Source organism: Hordeum vulgare, chromosome 7H (assembly GCF_904849725.1).
Source record: "Hordeum vulgare subsp. vulgare chromosome 7H, MorexV3_pseudomolecules_assembly, whole genome shotgun sequence".
Lineage (NCBI taxonomy): Eukaryota > Viridiplantae > Streptophyta > Magnoliopsida > Poales > Poaceae > Hordeum > Hordeum vulgare.
In genome coordinates this window covers 39,876,830-39,903,933 of record NC_058524.1, presented here as the reverse complement: position 1 = coordinate 39,903,933, position 27,104 = coordinate 39,876,830, and the positions used below count along the sequence as shown (strand labels likewise).

At 37.8% G+C, this 27,104-nt stretch overlaps 2 protein-coding genes and 1 pseudogene across 2 annotated transcripts; all 3 read right to left on the bottom strand.

Annotated features, from left to right (window-relative positions):
* Positions 1–1,504: 1,504 nt before the first annotated feature.
* Positions 1,505–3,072, bottom strand: LOC123408177 (annotated as a pseudogene).
* An 8,647-nt stretch (positions 3,073–11,719) lies between these two features.
* Positions 11,720–13,403, bottom strand: LOC123413406 (probable indole-3-pyruvate monooxygenase YUCCA10). Its single transcript, XM_045106340.1, has 4 exons — positions 12,706–13,403; positions 12,204–12,437; positions 11,995–12,117; positions 11,720–11,899 (listed from the first exon to the last, which is right to left on the bottom strand). Exons 1-4 carry the CDS (start codon positions 13,315–13,317, stop codon positions 11,720–11,722), a joined length of 1,149 nt encoding a protein of 382 aa, XP_044962275.1. The 5' UTR covers positions 13,318–13,403.
* Positions 13,404–24,848: 11,445 nt separating this feature from the next.
* Positions 24,849–26,532, bottom strand: LOC123413407 (probable indole-3-pyruvate monooxygenase YUCCA10). Its single transcript, XM_045106341.1, has 4 exons — positions 25,835–26,532; positions 25,333–25,566; positions 25,124–25,246; positions 24,849–25,028 (listed from the first exon to the last, which is right to left on the bottom strand). The coding sequence occupies exons 1-4, from the start codon at positions 26,444–26,446 to the stop codon at positions 24,849–24,851; spliced, it is 1,149 nt and encodes a 382-aa protein (XP_044962276.1). The 5' UTR covers positions 26,447–26,532.
* Positions 26,533–27,104: the final 572 nt, after the last annotated feature.

Sequence of the window (27,104 nt, the reverse complement as noted above, 5' to 3'; positions counted from 1 at the left end):
CAGTACTACATGGAGTTTCTATTTATGAATGTGGAGTTTTATCTTCTTTTCATCTCTTCACACTAGAAGAATTTCACCACCTTCCAGCGAGAAGTGGGTAGGTAAAATAATTTCAGATTTTTTAACCTGTAGAATTTCTAATTAAGGGACTGAAAGTTAGCACGATATTATTTCACCTTTGTACTTGTACTTGAAATACCCTCTCTTACAAAAGTCAATGCTCTTATTGGATACCTTAATGATTTACTATTTATGATACAGGGGCTATTATAACATGCTTACAAATTGCTTCAAGGGTTCTACAGATTTTTTTGGAGGCTTCAAATTGGTCAACATAGCCAGATACAACTGGATCTTTGTTGCCATATATAGGCTTCCCTTGATTCTAGTGTTTCCATATGCATTTGCTTTTAGTTTCTTTTCTTGACGAACTTATTTTAGTTTCTAATTTTGTTACGCTATTTTCCTATCTCTTCCAATGTAGCCCCAATTCTTAGGCCGACAAGGTAAATGCTCATGCCAAAATACAAACGAATTCCAATGTGTAGTGAACTAATGTATATCGAACGGTGCCTTTTGTTTTCTTTTCTTGTGCAATTTCCCCCATTATCTTACTAAAACGATGCTCATACTAACAGGTTATAGATTTGACCAATGGTAACTACAACTCCTGATGGGATGTTGACTTGCCAGTAATGATGGCTTGTCCTTCCATCATTCACATTGCATATATCATCTGAGAGTAGCAGTGACACTGATGTTAAGTTCATTTGCTAATTGGCTCACTATCACGCTACCATGTAAAGTTCTTGTGATAATTCAAACACCGGGAAAAGTGCACTATTCATGTTATTTGCGATACAGTTAACATTCTCCACTAGCAGCCAAATCTCACTAACTTCTGACCATATATAACATTCCTCCAGATTACGTAGTACTCCCTCCATCCAGAAAAATTTGTCGGGGAAATATTTTCGGACGAGGTGAGTATTATGGTGTTACCAAAGTATTTTTAAGCAGTTGCTTGCAGCAAGGAAGAACTGGGAGCAGCCTTTGTTAAAGATTTATAATATGCCGGCTAGGTCATGTAGGTACATAGGTTCATGACTAATACCATTCTAGGACTCAATAGCACTACAGTAAGTACCTATAATCGATGTAGTGAACAATGCAGTAATCTGGGCCTGATGTGATTACCTCCTCGTGCGGTCGTAGGTTGTTGGGGTAAACATGCCACGGGAGCTTTTGGTATAGATATATAATACAGTACTAAGTGCATGCTTTTTGCATATATAAATTCAGGTAAAAATACGATAAACAAATGAAAGTTAAACAAAAGCAACAAAACTCTTTGGATAATAAGAGTACAGAGTCCTTCATTATAGTATAATAGTACAACTTATCCATGCCACATATGAACCTTCCATAAACAAAAATCAATCAAGTAGGACACTTGCCCTAGTAAACTACATGTAGAAGATGATTTAGCTCGACATGGAGCCTATCATAGATTGGCGATATTCTTGGCATGTGCTGCAATACCAGCCAATCCTCTCCTCGCTAACCCAGCACAGTAGAGGCCATTTTCACCTTTCCAATGATTTGGATATTCTTTGATGGACGATCCATTGTCATTTAACATGCTCTCACCATTCTGGACTCAAAAATAACATAGAGCTTGTTAGTTGATTTAACAATCATTACATGAGGAAAACAAACCCAAACACATTCGAACATCAAAAGTATTACCTTGAGCCATATATTTGTCGTGCTTTTGTATCCGGTTGCAAATACAATCATGTCAAAGAAGATTTTTTTACCGCATTTAAATTCAACTATGTTGCCAAAGATCTTATTAGTGCACCCTTGAACCTATAAGAGGTAGATGAATTATTGATAATTTGGCATATCAAATCAACATAGACTACAAATTTATATCATTTCAAGGATATACTCACTTCTATTAAGCCTTTTTTTATTAAACCAACCGTCCCAACATCAATCACTGTGGATCTGCCAGTTTTTGAATTGAGGGCCATCGGACCCATTTTTGGCCTTTAGATGCCATGCCTCGATAGATCTCCAAATATGAAATTTGCACCGATCACAAGGATATTATCCACTAGATTTAGTGGTAGACGGTGAGCAAGTGCCATTCCAAACCGAATTAATTTCTTCGTCATTACATGGATCTGCAACCACAAAACATGTCACACCTCTTATGAAGCATGCATGATAAAATAAAATTTCATAGAATTATGTTCTTTCAAGAGTTCTTTTTTTGTCTTGTACTCCCTTCAGTTGTATAGTTATTTGTGTGAGATATAAAACAGTCCATCCTTCAATTATGTGAAATACTTTCTATTAATAATAACACTGAAAAATTGCATCCCTTCAGTTGGAACTATAACAGGAATTGTGTCCCTATACCCAACGAAAATATGTAACGCATGTACATACCTGGCTTCATATAACAATGGAAGTATTAGCACCATGGGTCGCAAGGTCATAAGCAATTTCCATCCCGGAGTTGCCAGATCCAACTACCAATACATTCTTGCCAGAGTAGCTCTTTCTTGACTTGTAGCTTGAGGAGTGGATGATTTCACCAGAAAAACTTTGGAGTCCAGGGATCATTGGAATATTCTCTGCACTATTCTCACCACTTGCCACAACGAGAAACTTTGCCGTGAACTTGATTGTTGTGCACTTTGCCATGTCTTTTGCAACAATGGACCAACATTTTGTATCATTCTCATATGTGGATGCCTCCACGCTAGTGTGATACTTCGGGCGAATATTTGAACGCTCAACATAGTCATCCAAGTACTTCACAAACAAGGCTTTTGGTATGTATGTTGGTGCATCTACTGGGTATGACATGTGTGGCAACTCACAGAATTCCTTTGCAAGATGCAGCTTGAGGCGATCATACGCACGGTTGCGCCAAAGTGACGCGCCACAGCTCTCACGCTCGAGGATGACATAGGGAATTGACAATTGGCTAAGGCATGCTGCTATTGAGAGGCCTGCTGGTCCAGCACCAACAATCAACACTACAACATTCTCCATTTCAAACACAAGAGTTTAAAAAGTTGTGGGATAGGTGTGGTGGTAGCAGACTGGAGTGCTTGTTTGATTGCTCGACAAATCTTTGGATGATACCCACATATGGGGTCATATATATAATAGTATCTTTCATGTACCAATCTCTAGTTGGATTAAGGGATGGAAAAGGTAAATATTTATTGACGACTTATCTTGATGTGTACATGTATTCATTCTAAAATATGAACTGCTATTGGTGTGAAAGCTGTCCGTATACGGAATAGGCAAGAAACACAGTTTTGATCGATTGTCGTTCCGGCAAACTTATCAACCCGCTTTGGATATGTTTAGATTAAATATCTTTCATGTTTATTTCCTTTCCCATCGTCATCAATGAATATTCTATCGGTCTAATGTTCAAGTGTTTATTTCTTCTCATAGGATAAGGACGAGTCAGACTTCTCCATGCAAAATTATAAGCAAACCTTATTTCGTTTCTCTAAGGTTATGAAAAAACATATATTTTAATACCAAGAATTTGAGATGTTGAAATTCTGGCAATTTCGACATGCATGGAAGCCTTTTTTTATCATAGAATCTAGACGTACTTATTTCATAGGGAGTGTACAAAGTTTATGTAGAGGGATAAGAGCCAAAGAGGGGGGAACTACCTTCTTCCTTTCCTTTACTACGATGCGGCTTTTATCCATGTTTCAGTAAGCAAATGGCTACCCACAACTTGGACTAGCACCTTTTGGCACCCCTCGAGCAACTGTCCTAATGTCGCCAACCTCCTTCACCACCACATTCAACCTAAATAAAAGCATTATCCTTATGTCATTGTTACCATGAGATCAAGGGGTTGTCGACATGGTTGAATTAAGCTTTGACAAAGGGGATCCCCTCGGTCTGTTTGTGCATGAGATACTCAATAACCAAGATTTATGCATGGAAGAACACAAGGATGGGAGGTCATATAGTGGAGATTTTGTCGATGGCTCGGGCGATGTTATTTCTCATCACGCACTCTCTCCCTGTTGTCCTCAACCTTGCTACATGTGTTTTTCCTTTGAGGCTTTCCTTCTCATATCTATGGGTTATGGACCTCCTCCCATTTGTCGAATCGTCATCATGATCAAGGGATCATGGCTTAGCTGGTGCTCGTGTCGGTTTTGCTCCTAGGTAACAGAGAATCCAAGGCATGTACTAGATGCAATTGGTTGAACAGATAGGTATCCAAAATAGATAGGTACCCAAGAATTTGTCCATGATTGTGGGGGCATCAGAATAGGAACCCTGGTTTTGATTGTGTGCCCTCGGACGTGACGAGAAATGAAACGATACATATGCAAACAGAAAAAACATAACAGTTATTTCTTGTTTTCTTCATCGCGAGGCATGGCATGGGCATAGGCGAGGAGGCTGTCATGGCCTTACAAATTTTAGTTTCGCCTGACAAGTGACACGGCAATAGATTTTCTCACCTCAAAGGACTAGTCTTTCTGCATTTACCGAGTAGGTTTAAAGATATTGGTTGCTCTATTAATTTTGACACCACCGATTGATGTACTGTTCTATTTTCTCCTAGTTTCACTCTGGTAGCCATGGATGATCAATTTGAAATATGATTTATCCATTTTAGAACCAATTTCAGGAGAAACCAAAAGGACAAAGAGAAAAGCCAACATGATATGCACAAATTCGACGGTACAACCAAAGAGCAACTCCAAGAAACCTCAAACTCCTAATATTGAGCCTTGTACCTCAATTCAACTTGACATTTCAAATCAGAAATAAGCACAGGCTGTATGATTTCCGACTAAAATCTCTCCTCTGTAACAGTGGAGGACAGTTCTCAGAATAAAACCTCATAGCTAACAAATCCTCATGGATCATGGGTTGCTCATTGCAAATGTGAACCTTTGGTCATGTCAAAAAAGCAAAATCGATCACTTTCATCAGATATCAAGTCATGTTATAGGCAAAGAAAGTTCAACTCGAGCAACACATATAACATGTTTAAACATGGGACACGGTGCCAACCGTATCCCCTTGTGTGCACTGGTGGAGTTTTAGTTACAACATAGGTACCCAGTGAACAAGTAATAGCAGCAGCTGACAACAGCTTTGAGCAACACCCTTTCTTGTGTACATATTGTAGTTAAGTAATAGGGCACATCACTCCCTTCTTCGGGTCTCGATGAGCACGGCGGTCTGGTTGGTCATGTGGAGCGAGCCGGAGATCCGGGCGCCCTTGAAGGGCTGCGAGGGGTCGAACTCGGTGCGGTAGGCCATGAGGCCGGGCATCTCCACCTCGGCCAGCTCGATCTCGTGGCGGCCGAAGTCGGCCTAGGAGAGGTCCTTGACCTTGTAGTCCTGGCCCGACGAGGTCTTCTCCACGGAGAGCGCCATGGAGAAGGTTGGTGGATCGGATCTTATGGAGGAGGAAGAAGAGTGATTGGAGGGAGGGAGGAGAGGAGGCAGCGTTGGTAGAGGGTGGGGGTTGGCGGCGAGGAGGTGGCCGACGGTGGGATCGAGGTCGGGGATAGAAGATTGGATCGAGGGGAGACGAGGGAGGGGAAACTTTGCTTGGGTTGCTCTGGCAGAGGAGAGTGATCCAGATTTGGATCGAGTATGAGAGGGGGCAGCTAGGGTTTGGGTTGGATTGGTGAGACCTCAGAGGTGAATGAGAAACGTTGGATCTTTCTCGTGTGGACGGTTCAGATCTTTTATAGTGGGGTGGTCCGTGGGAAGAGCCATGATTGGTTCAGAAAATTTATGATTTAAAATAGTTTGTAAGTACTAAAACAGGGGAATTTTTTGAAGCAGCTATGAAAAATATTTTGCAAAATAGCACGACTAAATCATTTTTAGGTACGTAATTATATATTTAATGAGAGAAACACCACAAAATTGTAATATATTGCACGAACAATCAATTTCCCATTTTTCGAGTGCCCAAAATAAGTTTTTTTATGAAGGACCTACAATATATTTGATGCAAAATTGGACCAAATGAATTTTCTAAAATACTAGGCCATATTCAATGTACAATTGACCAAATGGTTGGATAACAAAAGTTTTGATCCACCTCTCGTGAAAAAGACAAAATTGTGTCGATTACGTAGGAATCGAGACAAATTTGAACTAGAGGTGCATCATAGTTTGCTCATAATTTTTCCAAAAATCATTTTTAGATATAGAATTAGTCATTTAATCAGAGATCCAACAAATTTTTGGAAAAAATTAACCCATAACTAAGAACGGTCATGCCCGGCATTTTGACCGCATTTTGAAACGGGCATAAGAAATTCAAATTAAAAAAATTAAATAAATGCAAAACCTTCGTGTTGTGTCATCATATGTCACCAAGTTACCACGAAAAATAATTAACTTGTAAGATGGCAATTATTTTTAAAAAGTGTTCTCAGAAGTGAGCTCTCATGTGTGAAAATTCATGGCTTTTAAGCCAAATGATCAATCTTATGGTCACCTTCATGGCATAGTTTGTTCATATGATCTCATATTGTGCAGAAGGGTGCGTATTGGAATGGCAAACAATGTTGCCTAAGGAAGTTTTAATTTTCTTTGGACGGAAAATTCATTTTCCATTTTTCAAGTACCCAAAATGAGTTTTTTTGTGAAGGACCTACCATATATTTGTTGCAAAATTGGACAGGCCCAATTTTCTAAAATACCAAGCCAAATTTAATGGAGAATTCACCAAATGGTTGGTTATGAAAAGCTTTTATCCACCTCTCGTGAAAAAGACAAATGCTTGTCGAATCTGATGGAAGCGGGTCAAATTTGTACTGCAACTGCATTATAGCTTGCTCTTTATTTTTCCCTAAAATGATTTCTAGGTACACAAGTATCTATTTCATGAGAGAAACACCAAAAAATTTCCAAGATTCAACCACTAGATAGGAACGGTCATACCCGCCTTTTTGACCGCATTTGGAAATAGACATGAAAAATTGAAAAAAAAATGAAAAACTGGAAAACCTTCGCATTATGAAATTATATGTGACAAAGTTATGAGGTAAAATATTAACCTTGTAATATAACAATTATTTTTAAAAAGTGTTCTTAGAAATGAGCTATCATGTGTGAAGATTCATGGCTTTCAAGCCAAATAGTCAATCTTATGGCCACATTCATGGCACAGTTTGTTAAAATGATCTCGTATTGTGCACAAGGGTGTGTATTGGAATGGCAAACAATGTTGCCTAAGGAAGTTTCATTTTCTTTGGACGGAAAATTCATTTTCCATTTTCCGAGTACCCAAAATGAGTTTTTTTTGTGAAGGACCTACCATATATTTGTCGCAAAATTGTACCAAATCATTTTTCTAACATAATAGGACATATTTAATGTACAATTAACCTTATTGTTGGGTTCAAAAGCTTTTATCGACCTCTCGTGAAAAAGACAATTTTTTCGTTGAATCAGTTGGAAGCGGGTCAAATTTGAACTACAGTTGCCTTATAGTTTTCTCTTTATTTATTATAAAAATAATTTTTAGTTACAAAAGTATCTATTTAATCACAGAAACACCAAAATATTTCCAAGATTCAACTACTAGGTAGGAACGGTCATACGTGTTGTTTTGACCGTATTTCGAAATGGCCATGAAAAATTCAAAAAAAACAAAAAATGGAAAACCATTGCATTGTGTCATTACATTTGACAAATTTACGAGGAAAAATAATAAACTTGTAATACGACAATTATTTTTAAAAAGTGTTCTTAGAAATGGGCTATCATGTGTGAATATTCATGGCTTTCAAGCCAAATGATCAATCTTATGGCCATATTCATGACATAGTTTGTTGAAATGATATAATATTATGCACAAGGGTGCATATTGGAAAGGCAAACAATGTTGATTAAGGAATTTTTCATATTCCTTGTATGTAAAAATTATTTTCCATTTTTCAAGTGCCCAAAATGAAATTTTTTTGTGAAGGAACTACCATATATTTGTTTCAAAATTGGACCAAATCATTTTTATAAAATACTAGGCCATATTTAATGTACAATTGACAAAATGGTTGGGTGTTAAAAGCTTTTATCCACCTCTCGTGAAAAAGACAAATTTATGTTGATTCCGTTAGAAGCGGGTTAAATTTGAACTGCACCTGCATTATAGTTTGCTCTTTATTTTCCCCAAAAATCATTTATAGGTACATAAGTATCTATTTAATCAGAAATAAATGGTGTGGTGGCTTGACATCGAGGTTTAGATGGTGGTCAAGGGCCCCAACTCCAGAGCGCGTGAACTTGCATGCCAGCCGCATGGTCACCGCCTGACCGTTGCGTTGCCATGCGTTCTGGGTGGAATAGGAATGTCTGGTGGGTTGGAAAATCCGTCGGTAGGTGTTAGGAAGAATAATACAATAGAAGAATATCACTAGGAGACTGAACTAAGCTCAAACATGAATTAGCAGCCAAGTGTTTGATTAGCGATGCGGGTAATGAACATAGACAATGGGCCTAAATTTTGGCTAAGGATGATCATCCACTAAGGAGACTCTCGTCGCCAATTTTTAACTCAAATAGATGAACCTAGATGGCACTTGCTTTGCAAAGTAACACATTGTGCAGAAATATGGATGTTGAAGCTGGGATCAAATGAATGAATGGATTGAGCTAAAATTAGGTGTATGACGTTAATTTGGGAATATGAAGGCACTGTAAAAAAATTATACCATTTGGACATGCCAAAGTGACACTTCCTTCACAATGTGTCAATCTGGACAGAAAATGGTAATTGAAACTGGGCTCACATAGATGATTGGATTGAGCTGAAATTTGGAGGAGGATGATAATTTGGACACATTAAGGCACTGTAAAAATTTCATAAAATTTGGATAAACAAAAATTTTACTTCCTTCAAAATGCTCTCTACTGAACATAATATTGGGGAAAATATTGAGGGAAATTGGCTGAATTAAATGAGCTAAAATTTGGTGGAGTGACGTTATATGGTAAGTTTTATTCCGTGGTAAATTTTCATCAACTATAAAGCACAATAAAATGTAGTTGCTTCACAAACTGAAAATATTACCAGAAATAAAGATTGGGTGATGAGCTCACATGGATTGTTAGATGGGGCTAAAATATTGAGGAGAGCTATGTTTTGGGCACATAGAAGATGTGATAAAAATTCAACTCATGAGGACATTCCTATCTAGTACTTCCTTTACAAGGTTGTTAGCTCAACACAAACTTTGGAAATTTGCTAAGAAAGATTTACTAGTCAAATGGTTACGAAAGTTTTCATGAGGCAATGATTTGGATAGAAAAGAGTGCCCAAAAAATATGAGGGTAATAAAAGAAACAGAAATAGCACTTACTTCACAAAGTGCTATTCTGAACAGAATAGGAAAATGAATGTTGCTGAATTATTTTTGAACTATGGAAGGAAGGGTTTTCACATATTTGAGGAATATATTATCAAAATTATTTATGAGAATTTTTCGTGATTTTTTTGAATGACAGAATAATATGTTGCTTCACAAACTAGGACGAGGTGGGATAGAATGGACCCACGAGTGACATGTCAACATAGTTAGAACATGTTACGACATTATTATAATCGTCATAAAAGTTATGACGATCTCATCTTATGCGGTTACGTCGTTTTTGACTCACATCCTCGTAATTTGTATGTAGATTTGATCCCCTCAAATGGCTTACGACAATCTCGGATGAAATCGTCATAGATTTATGACGAATTCATCAACAATATCTTAAAGAACGTCATGTATGAGCATATTTCTTGTCGTGCGTGCCGCCTGGCGCCCTCCTACGCCTCATCACCGTTTTCTTCCTTTGTACACATGTGTATTGCGTTCAAGCTTAGCGAGTAGGAGCGAGCTCCCTGGGCCCCTTCTGCTACAGAGCAGGTATCCTCTCTCGTCTCTATCTTATTTGAAGTAATTTTTTGTCTGAGTAGAAAGAAATTATATGTTTCTTTGTAATTATTAATGCACGAAATTGGCTTCGTCGAAAATTTCAATCTCCTCAGTTTTCCCCAAACCGGGCTGCTTATGCAAAAAAACAATGAAGAAATAAAAATCCTCCTATATGATAGTGCTACTCTTACCGTTGAATATAAAAGTTTATCAATCCAACTCTTACCATTTGCAATTGGATATGAAGCACTGCATGTCACATCAAACTGAGTAGCCTAGCGTTGAAAAAATTAAGATGTGACATACTAATTACTTGTGCATTACTACATGGAGTTTATGTTTATGAATGTGGAGTTTTATCTTCTTTTCATCTCTTCACACTAGAAGAATTTCACCACCTTCCAGCGAGAAGTGGGTAGGTAAAATAATTTCAGATTTCTTAACCTGTAGAATTTCTAATTAAGGGACTGAAAGTTAGCACGATGTTATTTCACCTTTGTACTTGTACTTGAAATACCCTCTCTTACAGAAGTCGATGCTCTTATTGGATACCTTAATGATTTACTATTTATGATACAAGGGCCATTATAACATGCTTACAAATTGCTTCAAGGGTTCTACAGATTTTCTTGGAGGCTTCAAATTGGTCAACATAGCTAGATACAACTGGATCTTTTTTGCCATATATAGGCTTCCCTTGATTCTAGTGTTTCCATATGCATTTGCTTTTAGTTTCTTTTCTTTACGAATTCGAACTTATTTTAGTTTCTAATTTTGTTACCCTACTTTCCTATCTCTTCCACTTTATCCCCAATTCTCACGCCGACAAGGTAAAATGCTCATGCCAAAATACAAACGAATACCAATGTGTAGTGAATTAATGTATACCGGTGTCTTTTGTTTTCTTTTCTTGTGCAATTTCCCCCATTATCTTACTAAAACGATGATCATACTAATAGGTTATAGATTTGACCAATGGTAACTACAACTCCTCATGGGATGTTGACTTGCCAGTAATGATGGCTTGTCCTTCCATTTGCTAATTGGCTCACTATCACGCTACCATGTAAAGTTCTTGTGATAATTCAAACACCGGGAAAAATGCACTATTCATGTGATTTGCGATACAGTTAACATTCTCCACTAGCAGCCAAATCTCACTAACTTTTGACCATATATAACATTCCTCCGGATTACGTAGTACTCCCTCCATCCAGAAAAACTTGTCTGGGAAATATTTCCGGACGAGGTGAGTATTATGGTGTTACCAAAGTATTTTTAAGCAGTTGCTTGCAGCAAGGAAGAACTGGGAGCAGCCTTTGTTAAAGATTTATAATATGCCCGCTAGGTCATGTAGGTACATAGGTTCATGACTAATACCATTCTAGGACTCAATAGCACTACAGTAAGTACCTATAATCGATGTAGTGAACAATGCAGTAATCTGGGCCTGATGTGATTACCTCCTCGTGCGATCGTAGGTTGTTGGGGTAAACATGCCATGGGAGCTTTTGGTATAGATATATAATACAGTACTAAGTGCATGCTTTTTGCATATATAAATTCAGGTAAAAAATACGATAGACAAATGAAAGTTAAACAAAAGCAACAAAACTCTTTGGACAATAAGAGTACAGAGCCCTTCATTATAGTATAATAGTACAACTTATCCATGCCACATATGAACCTTCCATAAACAAAAATCAATCAAGTAGGACACTTGCCCTAATAAACTACATGTAGAAGATGATTTAGCTCGACATGGAGCCTATCATAGATTTGATGTCATTGGCGGTATTCTTGGCATCTGCTGCAATACCAGCGAATCCTCTCCTCGCTAACCCAGCACAGTAGAGGCCATTTTCACCTTTCCAATGATTTTGATATTCTTTGATGGGCAATCCATTGTCATTTAACATGCTCTCACCATTCTGGATTCAAAAATAACATAGAGCTTGTTAGTTGATTTAACAATCATTACACCAGGAAAACAAACCCAAACACATTCAAACATCAAAAGTATTACCTTGAGCCATATATTTGTCGTGCTTTTGTATCCAGTTTCAAATACAATCATGTCAAAGGAGATTTTTTTACCGCATTTAAATTCAACTATGTTGCCAAAGATCTTATTAGTGCACCCTTGAACCTATAAGAGGTAGATGAATTATTGATAATTTGGCATATCAAATCAACATAGACTACAAATTTATATCATTTCAAGGATATACTCACTTCTATTTTGCCTTTTTTGATTAAACCAACAGTCCCAACATCAATCACTGCGGATCTGCCAGTTTTTGACTTCAGGGCCATTGGACCCATTTTTGGCCTTGTGATGCCATGCCTCGATAGATCTCCAAATATGAAATTTGCAGCCATCACAAGGATATTATCCACTAGATTTAGTGGAAGACGGTGAGCAAGTGTCATACCCAACCGAATTAATTCCTTCGTCATTACATGGATCTGCAACCACAAAACATGTCACACCTCTTATGAAGCATGCATGATAAAATAAAGTTTCATAGAATTATGTTCTTTCAAGAGTACTTTTTTTGTCTTGTACTCCCTTCAGTTGTATAGTTATTTGTGTGAGATATAAAACAGTCCATCCTTCAATTATATGAAATACTTTCTATTAATAATAACACAGAAAAATTGCATCCCTTCAGTTGGAACTATAACAGGAATTGTGTCCCTATACCCAACGAAAATATATAATGCATGTACATACCTGGCTTCGTATAATAATGGAAGTATTAGCACCATGGGTCGCAAGGTCATAAGCAATTTCCATCCCGGAGTTGCCAGATCCAACAACCAATACATTCTTGCCAAAGTAGCTCTTTCCTGACTTGTAGCTTGAGGAGTGGATGATTTCACCAGAAAAACTTTCGAGTCCAGGGATCGTTGGAATATTCTCTGCACTATTCTCACCACTTGCCACAACGAGAAACTTTGCCGTGAACTTGATTGTCGTGCACTTTGCCATGTCTTTTGCAACAATGGACCAACATTTTTTATCATTGTCATATGTGGATGACTCCACGCTAGTGTGATACTTTGGGCAAATATTGAAACGCTCAACATAGTCATCTAAGTACTTCACAAACAAGGCTTTTGGTATGTATGTTGGTGCATCTACTGGGTACGACATGTGTGGCAACTCACAGAACTCCTTTGCAAGATCCAGCTTGAGGCGATCATACGCACGGTTGCGCGAAAGTGACGCGCTACAGCTCTCACGCTCGAGTTTGACATAGGGAATTGACAATTGGCTAAGGCATGCTGCTATTGAGAGGCCTGATGGTCCAGCACCAACAATCAACACTACAACATTCTCCATTTCAAACACAAGAGTTGAAAAGTTGTGGGATAGGTGTGGTGGTAGCAGACTGGAGTGTTTGTTTGATTGCTCGATGAATCTTTGGATGATATCCACATATGGGGTCATATATATACTAGTATCTTTCATGTTCCAATCTCTAGTTGGATTAAGGGATGGAAAAGGTAAATATTTATTGACGACTTACCTTGATGTGTACATGTATTCATTCTAAAATTTGAACTGCTATTGGTGTGAAAGTTGTCCGTATACGGAATAGGCAAGAAACACAGTTTTGATCGATTGTTGTTACGGCAAACTTATCAATCGGCTTTGGATATGTTTAGATTAAATATCTTTCATGTTTCTTTCCTTTCCCATCGTCATCAATGAAAATTCTATCGGTCTAATGTTCAAGTGTTTATTTCTTCTCATAGGATAAGGTCGAGTCAGATTTCTCCACGCAAAATTATAAGCAAACCTTATTTCATTTCTCTAAGGTTAAGAAAAAACGTATATTTTAATAACAAGAATTTGAAATGTTGAAATTCTGGCAATTTCGACATGCATTGAAGCCTTTTTTATCATAGAATCTAGACGTACTTATTTCATAGAGAGTGTACAAAGTTTATGTAGAGGGACAAGAGCCAAAGAGGCGGGAACTACCTTCTTCCTTTCCTTTACTATGATGCGGCTTTTAGCCATGTTGTAGTAAGAAAATGGCTACCCACAACTTGGACTAGCACCTTTTGGCACCCCTCGAGCAACTGTCCTAATGTGGCGAGCCTCCTTCACCACCACATTCAACCTAAATAAAAGCTTTATCGTGATGTCATTGCTACCATGAGATGAAGGGGTTGTCGACATGATTGAATTAAGCTTTGCCAAAGGGGATCCCCTCGGTGTGTTTGTGCATGAAAGACTCAATAACCACGAGTTATGCATGGAAGAACACAAGGATGGGAGGTCATATAGTGGAGATTTTGTCGATGGCTCGGGTGATGTTCTAGCGATGTTATTTCTCATCAGCCAATCTCTCCTTGTTGTCCTCAAACTTACTGCATGTGTTTTTCCTTTGAGGCTTGCCTTCGCGTATCTATGGGTTATGGACCTCCTCCCATTTGTCGAATCGTCATCATGATGAAGGGTTCATGGCTCAGCTGACGCCCGTGTGGGTTTTGCTCCTAGGTAACACAGAATCCAAGGCATGCACTAGATGCAATTGGTTGAACAGATAGGTATCCAAAACAGATAGGTATCCAAGAATTTGTCCGTCATTGTTGGGGCGTCGGAATAGGAACCCTGGTTTTGATTGTGTGCCCTCGGACGTGACGAGAAATAAAATGATACATATGCAAACAGAAAAAACATAACAGTTATTTCTTGTTTTCTTCATCGCGAGGCATGGCATGGGCGTAGGTGAGGAGGTTGTCATGTCCTTACAAATTTTAGTTTCGCCTCACAAGTAACACGGCAATAGATTTTATCACCTCAAAGGACTAGTCTTTTTGCATTTACCAAGTAGGTTTAAAGATAATGTTTGCTCTATTAATTTTGACCCCACCGACTGATGTACGGCTTTATTTTCTCCCAGTTTCACTGTGGTCGCCATGGATGATCAATTTGAAATCTGATTTATCCATTTTAGAACCAATATCAGGAGAAACCAAAAGGACAGAGAGAAAAGCCAATATGATATGCAAAAATTCGACGGTACAACCAAAGAGCAACTCCAAGAAACCTCAAACTCCTGATACTGAACCTTGTACCTCAATTCAACTTGACATTTCAAATCAGAAATAAGCATAGGCTGTATGATTTCCGACTAAAATCTCTCCTCTGGAACAGTGGTGGACAGTTCTCATAATCAAACCTCATAGCTAACAAATCCTCGTGGATCAGGGGTTGCTCATTGCAAATGTGAACCTTTGATCATGTCACAAAAGCAAAATCAATCACTTTCATCAGATGTCAAGTCATGTTATAGGCAAAGAAAGTTCAACTCGAGCAAAACATATAACATGTGTAAACATGGGACACGGTGTCAACCGTATCCCCTTGTGTGCACTGGTGGAGTTTTAGTTACAACATAGGTTCTCGGTGAACAAGTAATAACAGCAGGTGGCAGCAGCTTTCAGTAACGCCCTTTCTTGTGTACATATTGTAGTTAAGTAATAGGGCACATCACTCCCTTCTTCGGCTTTTGTGATGGTGGTGGCGATGGTGATGCTTGGATTTCTTCTTATCTTTCCACTCCTTTCTCTCTTTTTTCTCCGATTTCCTCTCCTTTTTATTTTCCTTCTTCCTGTGTGATTCCGAAGAGCTGGATGCCTTATTATCCAAAAATGTTTCCCTATGCCAAGAATCATCAGGAGACTTAGATCTGAGAAACAGTGGCCTCTCCGGACCTTGTACCCGTCGTTCCCATTTTTCTTCCAAACGTATATCGGGGCTAGGTTCTTTGTCTCGACAACGCGGTGAAGTCTTGAGGTATGGACCAGGTTCATCCATCCTAGAGCCAATGGCCCCTCTTCCTCGCTTTACCCTAACATAGCACCAAATTACATATTTTGTCAACAAAAATGAAAATATGTAACTGATGCAAATGTGCACAAGCTAAAAATAACACTCCCCTTGAAAAACATCACCTGATAGGATATGGCAATCTCAACAGAATAATGTGATACTACGACTATAATACTGCAGATAATTTGCATCGATAGTTTGTCATAAGCAGAGAAATTCTTAGTTATCTGGCAGGTGTCAATCAATATATTGCCCGCTTGTTCTATGAAGAAACTAGTAGACATTTGAACTAACCTTCAATGCAGAAACTTTTCAACTTCATCGTCCCCTAGACCAACATCCTGGTCTGAGTAAGAACTACTATAAGCAGTTCCTTCTTCAATCTTTGAGCTGGAACTCATATTTCTCGAGTCACCTTTGCGTTTCTCCCCTCTAGAGTCACCACGCTCTTTATTTCTTCTTTGCAGCCTAGACTCAAGTTCAAGTTCCTTCTCCCTGGCACGCCACATTTCCTCAACCTCCACAACACGGTTTGCTGCAGGGGAACAATCAAGTGTCAATTTAATAATAAAAATCAATTTCACGATATAATGAGCAATATGAGTTCATAAAAGGACGTGGGGTTTCTACTCCGAGCATATATGGTCACTATATCTGCACCACTGAATGTTATCTTGCAATCTACTCCGGTTCTTTTACCTGGGAAATACTGAGCGGTATTAAGGATGTCATATTCTGTGGGGCAGGGAAACGGCAGAGGTCCGTGGGGCGTGCGAGTCATTAATACTTCCGTTGGAGACTTTGGTGGTGAGCCACGGCTCGTAACGTTTGCTTTAATCTAGTTCATGGAACAGAAAAACAGTTTTCTAGTTAGTAGGGATGGAGAGAGTTCCTCAACTTTTCACATATTTGAGGAATATATGATCAAAATTACTTATGAGAATTTTTCGAGATTTTTTGGTATGACAGAATAGTAGGTTGCTTCAAAAACTAGGATGAGGTGGGATAGAATGGACCCACGAGTGACATATCAACATAGTTAGAACATGTTACGACATTATTATAATCGTCATAAAAGTTATCACGATCTCATTTTATGCGGTTACGACGTTTTTGACTCACATCGTCGTAATTTATATGTAGATTTGATCCCATCAAACGGCTTACGACAATCTCGGATGAAATCGTCATATATTTATGACGAATTCATCAACGACATCTTAAAGAACTCATGTATGAGCATATTTCTTGTAGTGTGTGACGCCTGGCGTGCTCCTACGCCTCATCACCGTTGTGTTCCATTGTACACATGTGTATTGCGTTCAAGCTCAGCGAGTAGGAGCGAGCTCCCTGGGCCCCTTCTGGTACAGAGCAGGTATCCTATCTCGTCTCTATCTGATTTGGACTAATTTTTTATGTGAGTAGAAAGAAATTATATTTTTTTTGTAATTATTAATGCATGAAATTGGCTTCATAGCAAATTTCAATCTCCTCAGTTTTCCCCAAACCGGGCTGCTTATGCAAAAAACAATGAAGAAACAAAAATCCTCCTATATGATAGTGTTACTCTGTGCAACTTGTTAAGCATAGATGACCTGTTGAATATAAAAGTTTATCAATCCAACTCTTACCATTTGCAATTGGATATCAAGCACTGCATGTTACATCAAATTGAGTAGCCTAGCGTTGAAAAAATTAAGATTTGACATACTAATTACTTGTGCATTACTACATGGAGTTCCTGTTTATGAATGTGGAGTTTTATCTTCTTTTCATCTCTTCACACTAGAAGAATTTCACCACCTTCCACTCAGAAGTGGGTAGGTAAAATATTTTCAGATTTCTTAACCTGTAGAATTTCTAATTAAGGGACTGAAAGTTAGCATGACATTATTTCACCTTTGTACTTGTACTTGAAATACCCTCTCTTACAGAAGTTGATGCACTTATTGGATACCTTAATAATTTACTATTTATGATACAGGGGCCATTATAACATGCTTACAAATTGCTTCAAGGGTTCTACAGATTTTCTTGGAGGCTTCAAATTGGTCAACATAGCTAGATACAACTGGATCTTTTTGCCATATATAGGCTTGCCTTGATTCTAGTGTTTCCATATGCATTTGCTTTTCGTTTCTTTTCTTGACAAATTCGAACTTCTTTTAGTTTCTAATTTTGTTATGCTACTTTCCTATCTCTTCCACTGTATCCCCAATTCTCACGCCGACAATGTAAAATGCTCATGCCAAAATACAAACGAATTCCAATGTGTAGTGAATTAATGTAAATCGAACGGTGTCTTTTGTTTTCTTTTCTTGTGCAATTTCCCCCATTATCTTACTAAAACGATGCTCATACTAACAGGTTATAGATTTGACCAATGGTAACTACAACTCCTCATGGGATGTTGACTTGCCAGTAATGATGGCTTGTCCTTCCATCATTCACATTGCATATATCATCTGAGAGTAGGAGTGACACTGATGTTAAGTTCCATTTGCTAACTGGCTCACTATCACGCTACCATGTAAAGTTCTTGTGATAATTCAAACATCGGGAAAAATGTGTTTTTCCTTTGAGGCTTGGCTTCGCATATCCGGGCGCCCTTGAAGGGCTGCGAGGGGTCGAACTCGGTGCGGTAGGCCATGAGGCCGGGCATCTCCACCTCGGCCAGCTCGATCTCGTGGCGGCCGAAGTCGGCCTAGGAGAGGTCCTTGACCTTGTAGTCCTGGCCCGACGAGGTCTTCTCCACGGAGAGCGCCATGGAGAAGGTTGGTGGATCGGATCTTATGGAGGAGGAAGAAGAGTGATTGGAGGGAGGGAGGAGAGGAGGCAGCGTTGGTAGAGGGTGGGGGTTGGCGGCGAGGAGGTGGCCGACGGTGGGATCGAGGTCGGGGATAGAAGATTGGATCGAGGGGAGACGAGGGAGGGGAAACTTTGCTTGGGTTGCTCTGGCAGAGGAGAGTGATCCAGATTTGGATCGAGTATGAGAGGGGGCAGCTAGGGTTTGGGTTGGATTGGTGAGACCTCAGAGGTGAATGAGAAACGTTGGATCTTTCTCGTGTGGACGGTTCAGATCTTTTATAGTGGGGTGGTCCGTGGGAAGAGCCATGATTGGTTCAGAAAATTTATGATTTAAAATAGTTTGTAAGTACTAAAACAGGGGAATTTTTTGAAGCAGCTATGAAAAATATTTTGCAAAATAGCACGACTAAATCATTTTTAGGTACGTAATTATATATTTAATGAGAGAAACACCACAAAATTGTAATATATTGCACGAACAATCAATTTCCCATTTTTCGAGTGCCCAAAATAAGTTTTTTTATGAAGGACCTACAATATATTTGATGCAAAATTGGACCAAATGAATTTTCTAAAATACTAGGCCATATTCAATGTACAATTGACCAAATGGTTGGATAACAAAAGTTTTGATCCACCTCTCGTGAAAAAGACAAAATTGTGTCGATTACGTAGGAATCGAGACAAATTTGAACTAGAGGTGCATCATAGTTTGCTCATAATTTTTCCAAAAATCATTTTTAGATATAGAATTAGTCATTTAATCAGAGATCCAACAAATTTTTGGAAAAAATTAACCCATAACTAAGAACGGTCATGCCCGGCATTTTGACCGCATTTTGAAACGGGCATAAGAAATTCAAATTAAAAAAATTAAATAAATGCAAAACCTTCGTGTTGTGTCATCATATGTCACCAAGTTACCACGAAAAATAATTAACTTGTAAGATGGCAATTATTTTTAAAAAGTGTTCTCAGAAGTGAGCTCTCATGTGTGAAAATTCATGGCTTTTAAGCCAAATGATCAATCTTATGGTCACCTTCATGGCATAGTTTGTTCATATGATCTCATATTGTGCAGAAGGGTGCGTATTGGAATGGCAAACAATGTTGCCTAAGGAAGTTTTAATTTTCTTTGGACGGAAAATTCATTTTCCATTTTTCAAGTACCCAAAATGAGTTTTTTTGTGAAGGACCTACCATATATTTGTTGCAAAATTGGACAGGCCCAATTTTCTAAAATACCAAGCCAAATTTAATGGAGAATTCACCAAATGGTTGGTTATGAAAAGCTTTTATCCACCTCTCGTGAAAAAGACAAATGCTTGTCGAATCTGATGGAAGCGGGTCAAATTTGTACTGCAACTGCATTATAGCTTGCTCTTTATTTTTCCCTAAAATGATTTCTAGGTACACAAGTATCTATTTCATGAGAGAAACACCAAAAAATTTCCAAGATTCAACCACTAGATAGGAACGGTCATACCCGCCTTTTTGACCGCATTTGGAAATAGACATGAAAAATTGAAAAAAAAATGAAAAACTGGAAAACCTTCGCATTATGAAATTATATGTGACAAAGTTATGAGGTAAAATATTAACCTTGTAATATAACAATTATTTTTAAAAAGTGTTCTTAGAAATGAGCTATCATGTGTGAAGATTCATGGCTTTCAAGCCAAATAGTCAATCTTATGGCCACATTCATGGCACAGTTTGTTAAAATGATCTCGTATTGTGCACAAGGGTGTGTATTGGAATGGCAAACAATGTTGCCTAAGGAAGTTTCATTTTCTTTGGACGGAAAATTCATTTTCCATTTTCCGAGTACCCAAAATGAGTTTTTTTTGTGAAGGACCTACCATATATTTGTCGCAAAATTGTACCAAATCATTTTTCTAACATAATAGGACATATTTAATGTACAATTAACCTTATTGTTGGGTTCAAAAGCTTTTATCGACCTCTCGTGAAAAAGACAATTTTTTCGTTGAATCAGTTGGAAGCGGGTCAAATTTGAACTACAGTTGCCTTATAGTTTTCTCTTTATTTATTATAAAAATAATTTTTAGTTACAAAAGTATCTATTTAATCACAGAAACACCAAAATATTTCCAAGATTCAACTACTAGGTAGGAACGGTCATACGTGTTGTTTTGACCGTATTTCGAAATGGCCATGAAAAATTCAAAAAAAACAAAAAATGGAAAACCATTGCATTGTGTCATTACATTTGACAAATTTACGAGGAAAAATAATAAACTTGTAATACGACAATTATTTTTAAAAAGTGTTCTTAGAAATGGGCTATCATGTGTGAATATTCATGGCTTTCAAGCCAAATGATCAATCTTATGGCCATATTCATGACATAGTTTGTTGAAATGATATAATATTATGCACAAGGGTGCATATTGGAAAGGCAAACAATGTTGATTAAGGAATTTTTCATATTCCTTGTATGTAAAAATTATTTTCCATTTTTCAAGTGCCCAAAATGAAATTTTTTTGTGAAGGAACTACCATATATTTGTTTCAAAATTGGACCAAATCATTTTTATAAAATACTAGGCCATATTTAATGTACAATTGACAAAATGGTTGGGTGTTAAAAGCTTTTATCCACCTCTCGTGAAAAAGACAAATTTATGTTGATTCCGTTAGAAGCGGGTTAAATTTGAACTGCACCTGCATTATAGTTTGCTCTTTATTTTCCCCAAAAATCATTTATAGGTACATAAGTATCTATTTAATCAGAAATAAATGGTGTGGTGGCTTGACATCGAGGTTTAGATGGTGGTCAAGGGCCCCAACTCCAGAGCGCGTGAACTTGCATGCCAGCCGCATGGTCACCGCCTGACCGTTGCGTTGCCATGCGTTCTGGGTGGAATAGGAATGTCTGGTGGGTTGGAAAATCCGTCGGTAGGTGTTAGGAAGAATAATACAATAGAAGAATATCACTAGGAGACTGAACTAAGCTCAAACATGAATTAGCAGCCAAGTGTTTGATTAGCGATGCGGGTAATGAACATAGACAATGGGCCTAAATTTTGGCTAAGGATGATCATCCACTAAGGAGACTCTCGTCGCCAATTTTTAACTCAAATAGATGAACCTAGATGGCACTTGCTTTGCAAAGTAACACATTGTGCAGAAATATGGATGTTGAAGCTGGGATCAAATGAATGAATGGATTGAGCTAAAATTAGGTGTATGACGTTAATTTGGGAATATGAAGGCACTGTAAAAAAATTATACCATTTGGACATGCCAAAGTGACACTTCCTTCACAATGTGTCAATCTGGACAGAAAATGGTAATTGAAACTGGGCTCACATAGATGATTGGATTGAGCTGAAATTTGGAGGAGGATGATAATTTGGACACATTAAGGCACTGTAAAAATTTCATAAAATTTGGATAAACAAAAATTTTACTTCCTTCAAAATGCTCTCTACTGAACATAATATTGGGGAAAATATTGAGGGAAATTGGCTGAATTAAATGAGCTAAAATTTGGTGGAGTGACGTTATATGGTAAGTTTTATTCCGTGGTAAATTTTCATCAACTATAAAGCACAATAAAATGTAGTTGCTTCACAAACTGAAAATATTACCAGAAATAAAGATTGGGTGATGAGCTCACATGGATTGTTAGATGGGGCTAAAATATTGAGGAGAGCTATGTTTTGGGCACATAGAAGATGTGATAAAAATTCAACTCATGAGGACATTCCTATCTAGTACTTCCTTTACAAGGTTGTTAGCTCAACACAAACTTTGGAAATTTGCTAAGAAAGATTTACTAGTCAAATGGTTACGAAAGTTTTCATGAGGCAATGATTTGGATAGAAAAGAGTGCCCAAAAAATATGAGGGTAATAAAAGAAACAGAAATAGCACTTACTTCACAAAGTGCTATTCTGAACAGAATAGGAAAATGAATGTTGCTGAATTATTTTTGAACTATGGAAGGAAGGGTTTTCACATATTTGAGGAATATATTATCAAAATTATTTATGAGAATTTTTCGTGATTTTTTTGAATGACAGAATAATATGTTGCTTCACAAACTAGGACGAGGTGGGATAGAATGGACCCACGAGTGACATGTCAACATAGTTAGAACATGTTACGACATTATTATAATCGTCATAAAAGTTATGACGATCTCATCTTATGCGGTTACGTCGTTTTTGACTCACATCCTCGTAATTTGTATGTAGATTTGATCCCCTCAAATGGCTTACGACAATCTCGGATGAAATCGTCATAGATTTATGACGAATTCATCAACAATATCTTAAAGAACGTCATGTATGAGCATATTTCTTGTCGTGCGTGCCGCCTGGCGCCCTCCTACGCCTCATCACCGTTTTCTTCCTTTGTACACATGTGTATTGCGTTCAAGCTTAGCGAGTAGGAGCGAGCTCCCTGGGCCCCTTCTGCTACAGAGCAGGTATCCTCTCTCGTCTCTATCTTATTTGAAGTAATTTTTTGTCTGAGTAGAAAGAAATTATATGTTTCTTTGTAATTATTAATGCACGAAATTGGCTTCGTCGAAAATTTCAATCTCCTCAGTTTTCCCCAAACCGGGCTGCTTATGCAAAAAAACAATGAAGAAATAAAAATCCTCCTATATGATAGTGCTACTCTTACCGTTGAATATAAAAGTTTATCAATCCAACTCTTACCATTTGCAATTGGATATGAAGCACTGCATGTCACATCAAACTGAGTAGCCTAGCGTTGAAAAAATTAAGATGTGACATACTAATTACTTGTGCATTACTACATGGAGTTTATGTTTATGAATGTGGAGTTTTATCTTCTTTTCATCTCTTCACACTAGAAGAATTTCACCACCTTCCAGCGAGAAGTGGGTAGGTAAAATAATTTCAGATTTCTTAACCTGTAGAATTTCTAATTAAGGGACTGAAAGTTAGCACGATGTTATTTCACCTTTGTACTTGTACTTGAAATACCCTCTCTTACAGAAGTCGATGCTCTTATTGGATACCTTAATGATTTACTATTTATGATACAAGGGCCATTATAACATGCTTACAAATTGCTTCAAGGGTTCTACAGATTTTCTTGGAGGCTTCAAATTGGTCAACATAGCTAGATACAACTGGATCTTTTTTGCCATATATAGGCTTCCCTTGATTCTAGTGTTTCCATATGCATTTGCTTTTAGTTTCTTTTCTTTACGAATTCGAACTTATTTTAGTTTCTAATTTTGTTACCCTACTTTCCTATCTCTTCCACTTTATCCCCAATTCTCACGCCGACAAGGTAAAATGCTCATGCCAAAATACAAACGAATACCAATGTGTAGTGAATTAATGTATACCGGTGTCTTTTGTTTTCTTTTCTTGTGCAATTTCCCCCATTATCTTACTAAAACGATGATCATACTAATAGGTTATAGATTTGACCAATGGTAACTACAACTCCTCATGGGATGTTGACTTGCCAGTAATGATGGCTTGTCCTTCCATTTGCTAATTGGCTCACTATCACGCTACCATGTAAAGTTCTTGTGATAATTCAAACACCGGGAAAAATGCACTATTCATGTGATTTGCGATACAGTTAACATTCTCCACTAGCAGCCAAATCTCACTAACTTTTGACCATATATAACATTCCTCCGGATTACGTAGTACTCCCTCCATCCAGAAAAACTTGTCTGGGAAATATTTCCGGACGAGGTGAGTATTATGGTGTTACCAAAGTATTTTTAAGCAGTTGCTTGCAGCAAGGAAGAACTGGGAGCAGCCTTTGTTAAAGATTTATAATATGCCCGCTAGGTCATGTAGGTACATAGGTTCATGACTAATACCATTCTAGGACTCAATAGCACTACAGTAAGTACCTATAATCGATGTAGTGAACAATGCAGTAATCTGGGCCTGATGTGATTACCTCCTCGTGCGATCGTAGGTTGTTGGGGTAAACATGCCATGGGAGCTTTTGGTATAGATATATAATACAGTACTAAGTGCATGCTTTTTGCATATATAAATTCAGGTAAAAAATACGATAGACAAATGAAAGTTAAACAAAAGCAACAAAACTCTTTGGACAATAAGAGTACAGAGCCCTTCATTATAGTATAATAGTACAACTTATCCATGCCACATATGAACCTTCCATAAACAAAAATCAATCAAGTAGGACACTTGCCCTAATAAACTACATGTAGAAGATGATTTAGCTCGACATGGAGCCTATCATAGATTTGATGTCATTGGCGGTATTCTTGGCATCTGCTGCAATACCAGCGAATCCTCTCCTCGCTAACCCAGCACAGTAGAGGCCATTTTCACCTTTCCAATGATTTTGATATTCTTTGATGGGCAATCCATTGTCATTTAACATGCTCTCACCATTCTGGATTCAAAAATAACATAGAGCTTGTTAGTTGATTTAACAATCATTACACCAGGAAAACAAACCCAAACACATTCAAACATCAAAAGTATTACCTTGAGCCATATATTTGTCGTGCTTTTGTATCCAGTTTCAAATACAATCATGTCAAAGGAGATTTTTTTACCGCATTTAAATTCAACTATGTTGCCAAAGATCTTATTAGTGCACCCTTGAACCTATAAGAGGTAGATGAATTATTGATAATTTGGCATATCAAATCAACATAGACTACAAATTTATATCATTTCAAGGATATACTCACTTCTATTTTGCCTTTTTTGATTAAACCAACAGTCCCAACATCAATCACTGCGGATCTGCCAGTTTTTGACTTCAGGGCCATTGGACCCATTTTTGGCCTTGTGATGCCATGCCTCGATAGATCTCCAAATATGAAATTTGCAGCCATCACAAGGATATTATCCACTAGATTTAGTGGAAGACGGTGAGCAAGTGTCATACCCAACCGAATTAATTCCTTCGTCATTACATGGATCTGCAACCACAAAACATGTCACACCTCTTATGAAGCATGCATGATAAAATAAAGTTTCATAGAATTATGTTCTTTCAAGAGTACTTTTTTTGTCTTGTACTCCCTTCAGTTGTATAGTTATTTGTGTGAGATATAAAACAGTCCATCCTTCAATTATATGAAATACTTTCTATTAATAATAACACAGAAAAATTGCATCCCTTCAGTTGGAACTATAACAGGAATTGTGTCCCTATACCCAACGAAAATATATAATGCATGTACATACCTGGCTTCGTATAATAATGGAAGTATTAGCACCATGGGTCGCAAGGTCATAAGCAATTTCCATCCCGGAGTTGCCAGATCCAACAACCAATACATTCTTGCCAAAGTAGCTCTTTCCTGACTTGTAGCTTGAGGAGTGGATGATTTCACCAGAAAAACTTTCGAGTCCAGGGATCGTTGGAATATTCTCTGCACTATTCTCACCACTTGCCACAACGAGAAACTTTGCCGTGAACTTGATTGTCGTGCACTTTGCCATGTCTTTTGCAACAATGGACCAACATTTTTTATCATTGTCATATGTGGATGACTCCACGCTAGTGTGATACTTTGGGCAAATATTGAAACGCTCAACATAGTCATCTAAGTACTTCACAAACAAGGCTTTTGGTATGTATGTTGGTGCATCTACTGGGTACGACATGTGTGGCAACTCACAGAACTCCTTTGCAAGATCCAGCTTGAGGCGATCATACGCACGGTTGCGCGAAAGTGACGCGCTACAGCTCTCACGCTCGAGTTTGACATAGGGAATTGACAATTGGCTAAGGCATGCTGCTATTGAGAGGCCTGATGGTCCAGCACCAACAATCAACACTACAACATTCTCCATTTCAAACACAAGAGTTGAAAAGTTGTGGGATAGGTGTGGTGGTAGCAGACTGGAGTGTTTGTTTGATTGCTCGATGAATCTTTGGATGATATCCACATATGGGGTCATATATATACTAGTATCTTTCATGTTCCAATCTCTAGTTGGATTAAGGGATGGAAAAGGTAAATATTTATTGACGACTTACCTTGATGTGTACATGTATTCATTCTAAAATTTGAACTGCTATTGGTGTGAAAGTTGTCCGTATACGGAATAGGCAAGAAACACAGTTTTGATCGATTGTTGTTACGGCAAACTTATCAATCGGCTTTGGATATGTTTAGATTAAATATCTTTCATGTTTCTTTCCTTTCCCATCGTCATCAATGAAAATTCTATCGGTCTAATGTTCAAGTGTTTATTTCTTCTCATAGGATAAGGTCGAGTCAGATTTCTCCACGCAAAATTATAAGCAAACCTTATTTCATTTCTCTAAGGTTAAGAAAAAACGTATATTTTAATAACAAGAATTTGAAATGTTGAAATTCTGGCAATTTCGACATGCATTGAAGCCTTTTTTATCATAGAATCTAGACGTACTTATTTCATAGAGAGTGTACAAAGTTTATGTAGAGGGACAAGAGCCAAAGAGGCGGGAACTACCTTCTTCCTTTCC

Excerpts from the sequence above, each read along its gene's own strand:
- LOC123413406 (XM_045106340.1), bottom strand. The coding sequence starts at position 13,317 with ATGGAGAATGTTGTAGTGTTGATTGTTGGTGCTGGACCATCAGGCCTC. Across the intron at positions 12,438-12,705 it reads CCATTATTATACGAAGCCAG|ATCCATGTAATGACGAAGGA; the intron begins GTATGTACATGC and ends TTGTGGTTGCAG. Across the intron at positions 12,118-12,203 it reads TCAAAAAAGGCAAAATAGAA|GTTCAAGGGTGCACTAATAA; the intron begins GTGAGTATATCC and ends TACCTCTTATAG.
- LOC123413407 (XM_045106341.1), bottom strand. The coding sequence starts at position 26,446 with ATGGAGAATGTTGTAGTGTTGATTGTTGGTGCTGGACCATCAGGCCTC. Across the intron at positions 25,567-25,834 it reads CCATTATTATACGAAGCCAG|ATCCATGTAATGACGAAGGA; the intron begins GTATGTACATGC and ends TTGTGGTTGCAG. Across the intron at positions 25,247-25,332 it reads TCAAAAAAGGCAAAATAGAA|GTTCAAGGGTGCACTAATAA; the intron begins GTGAGTATATCC and ends TACCTCTTATAG.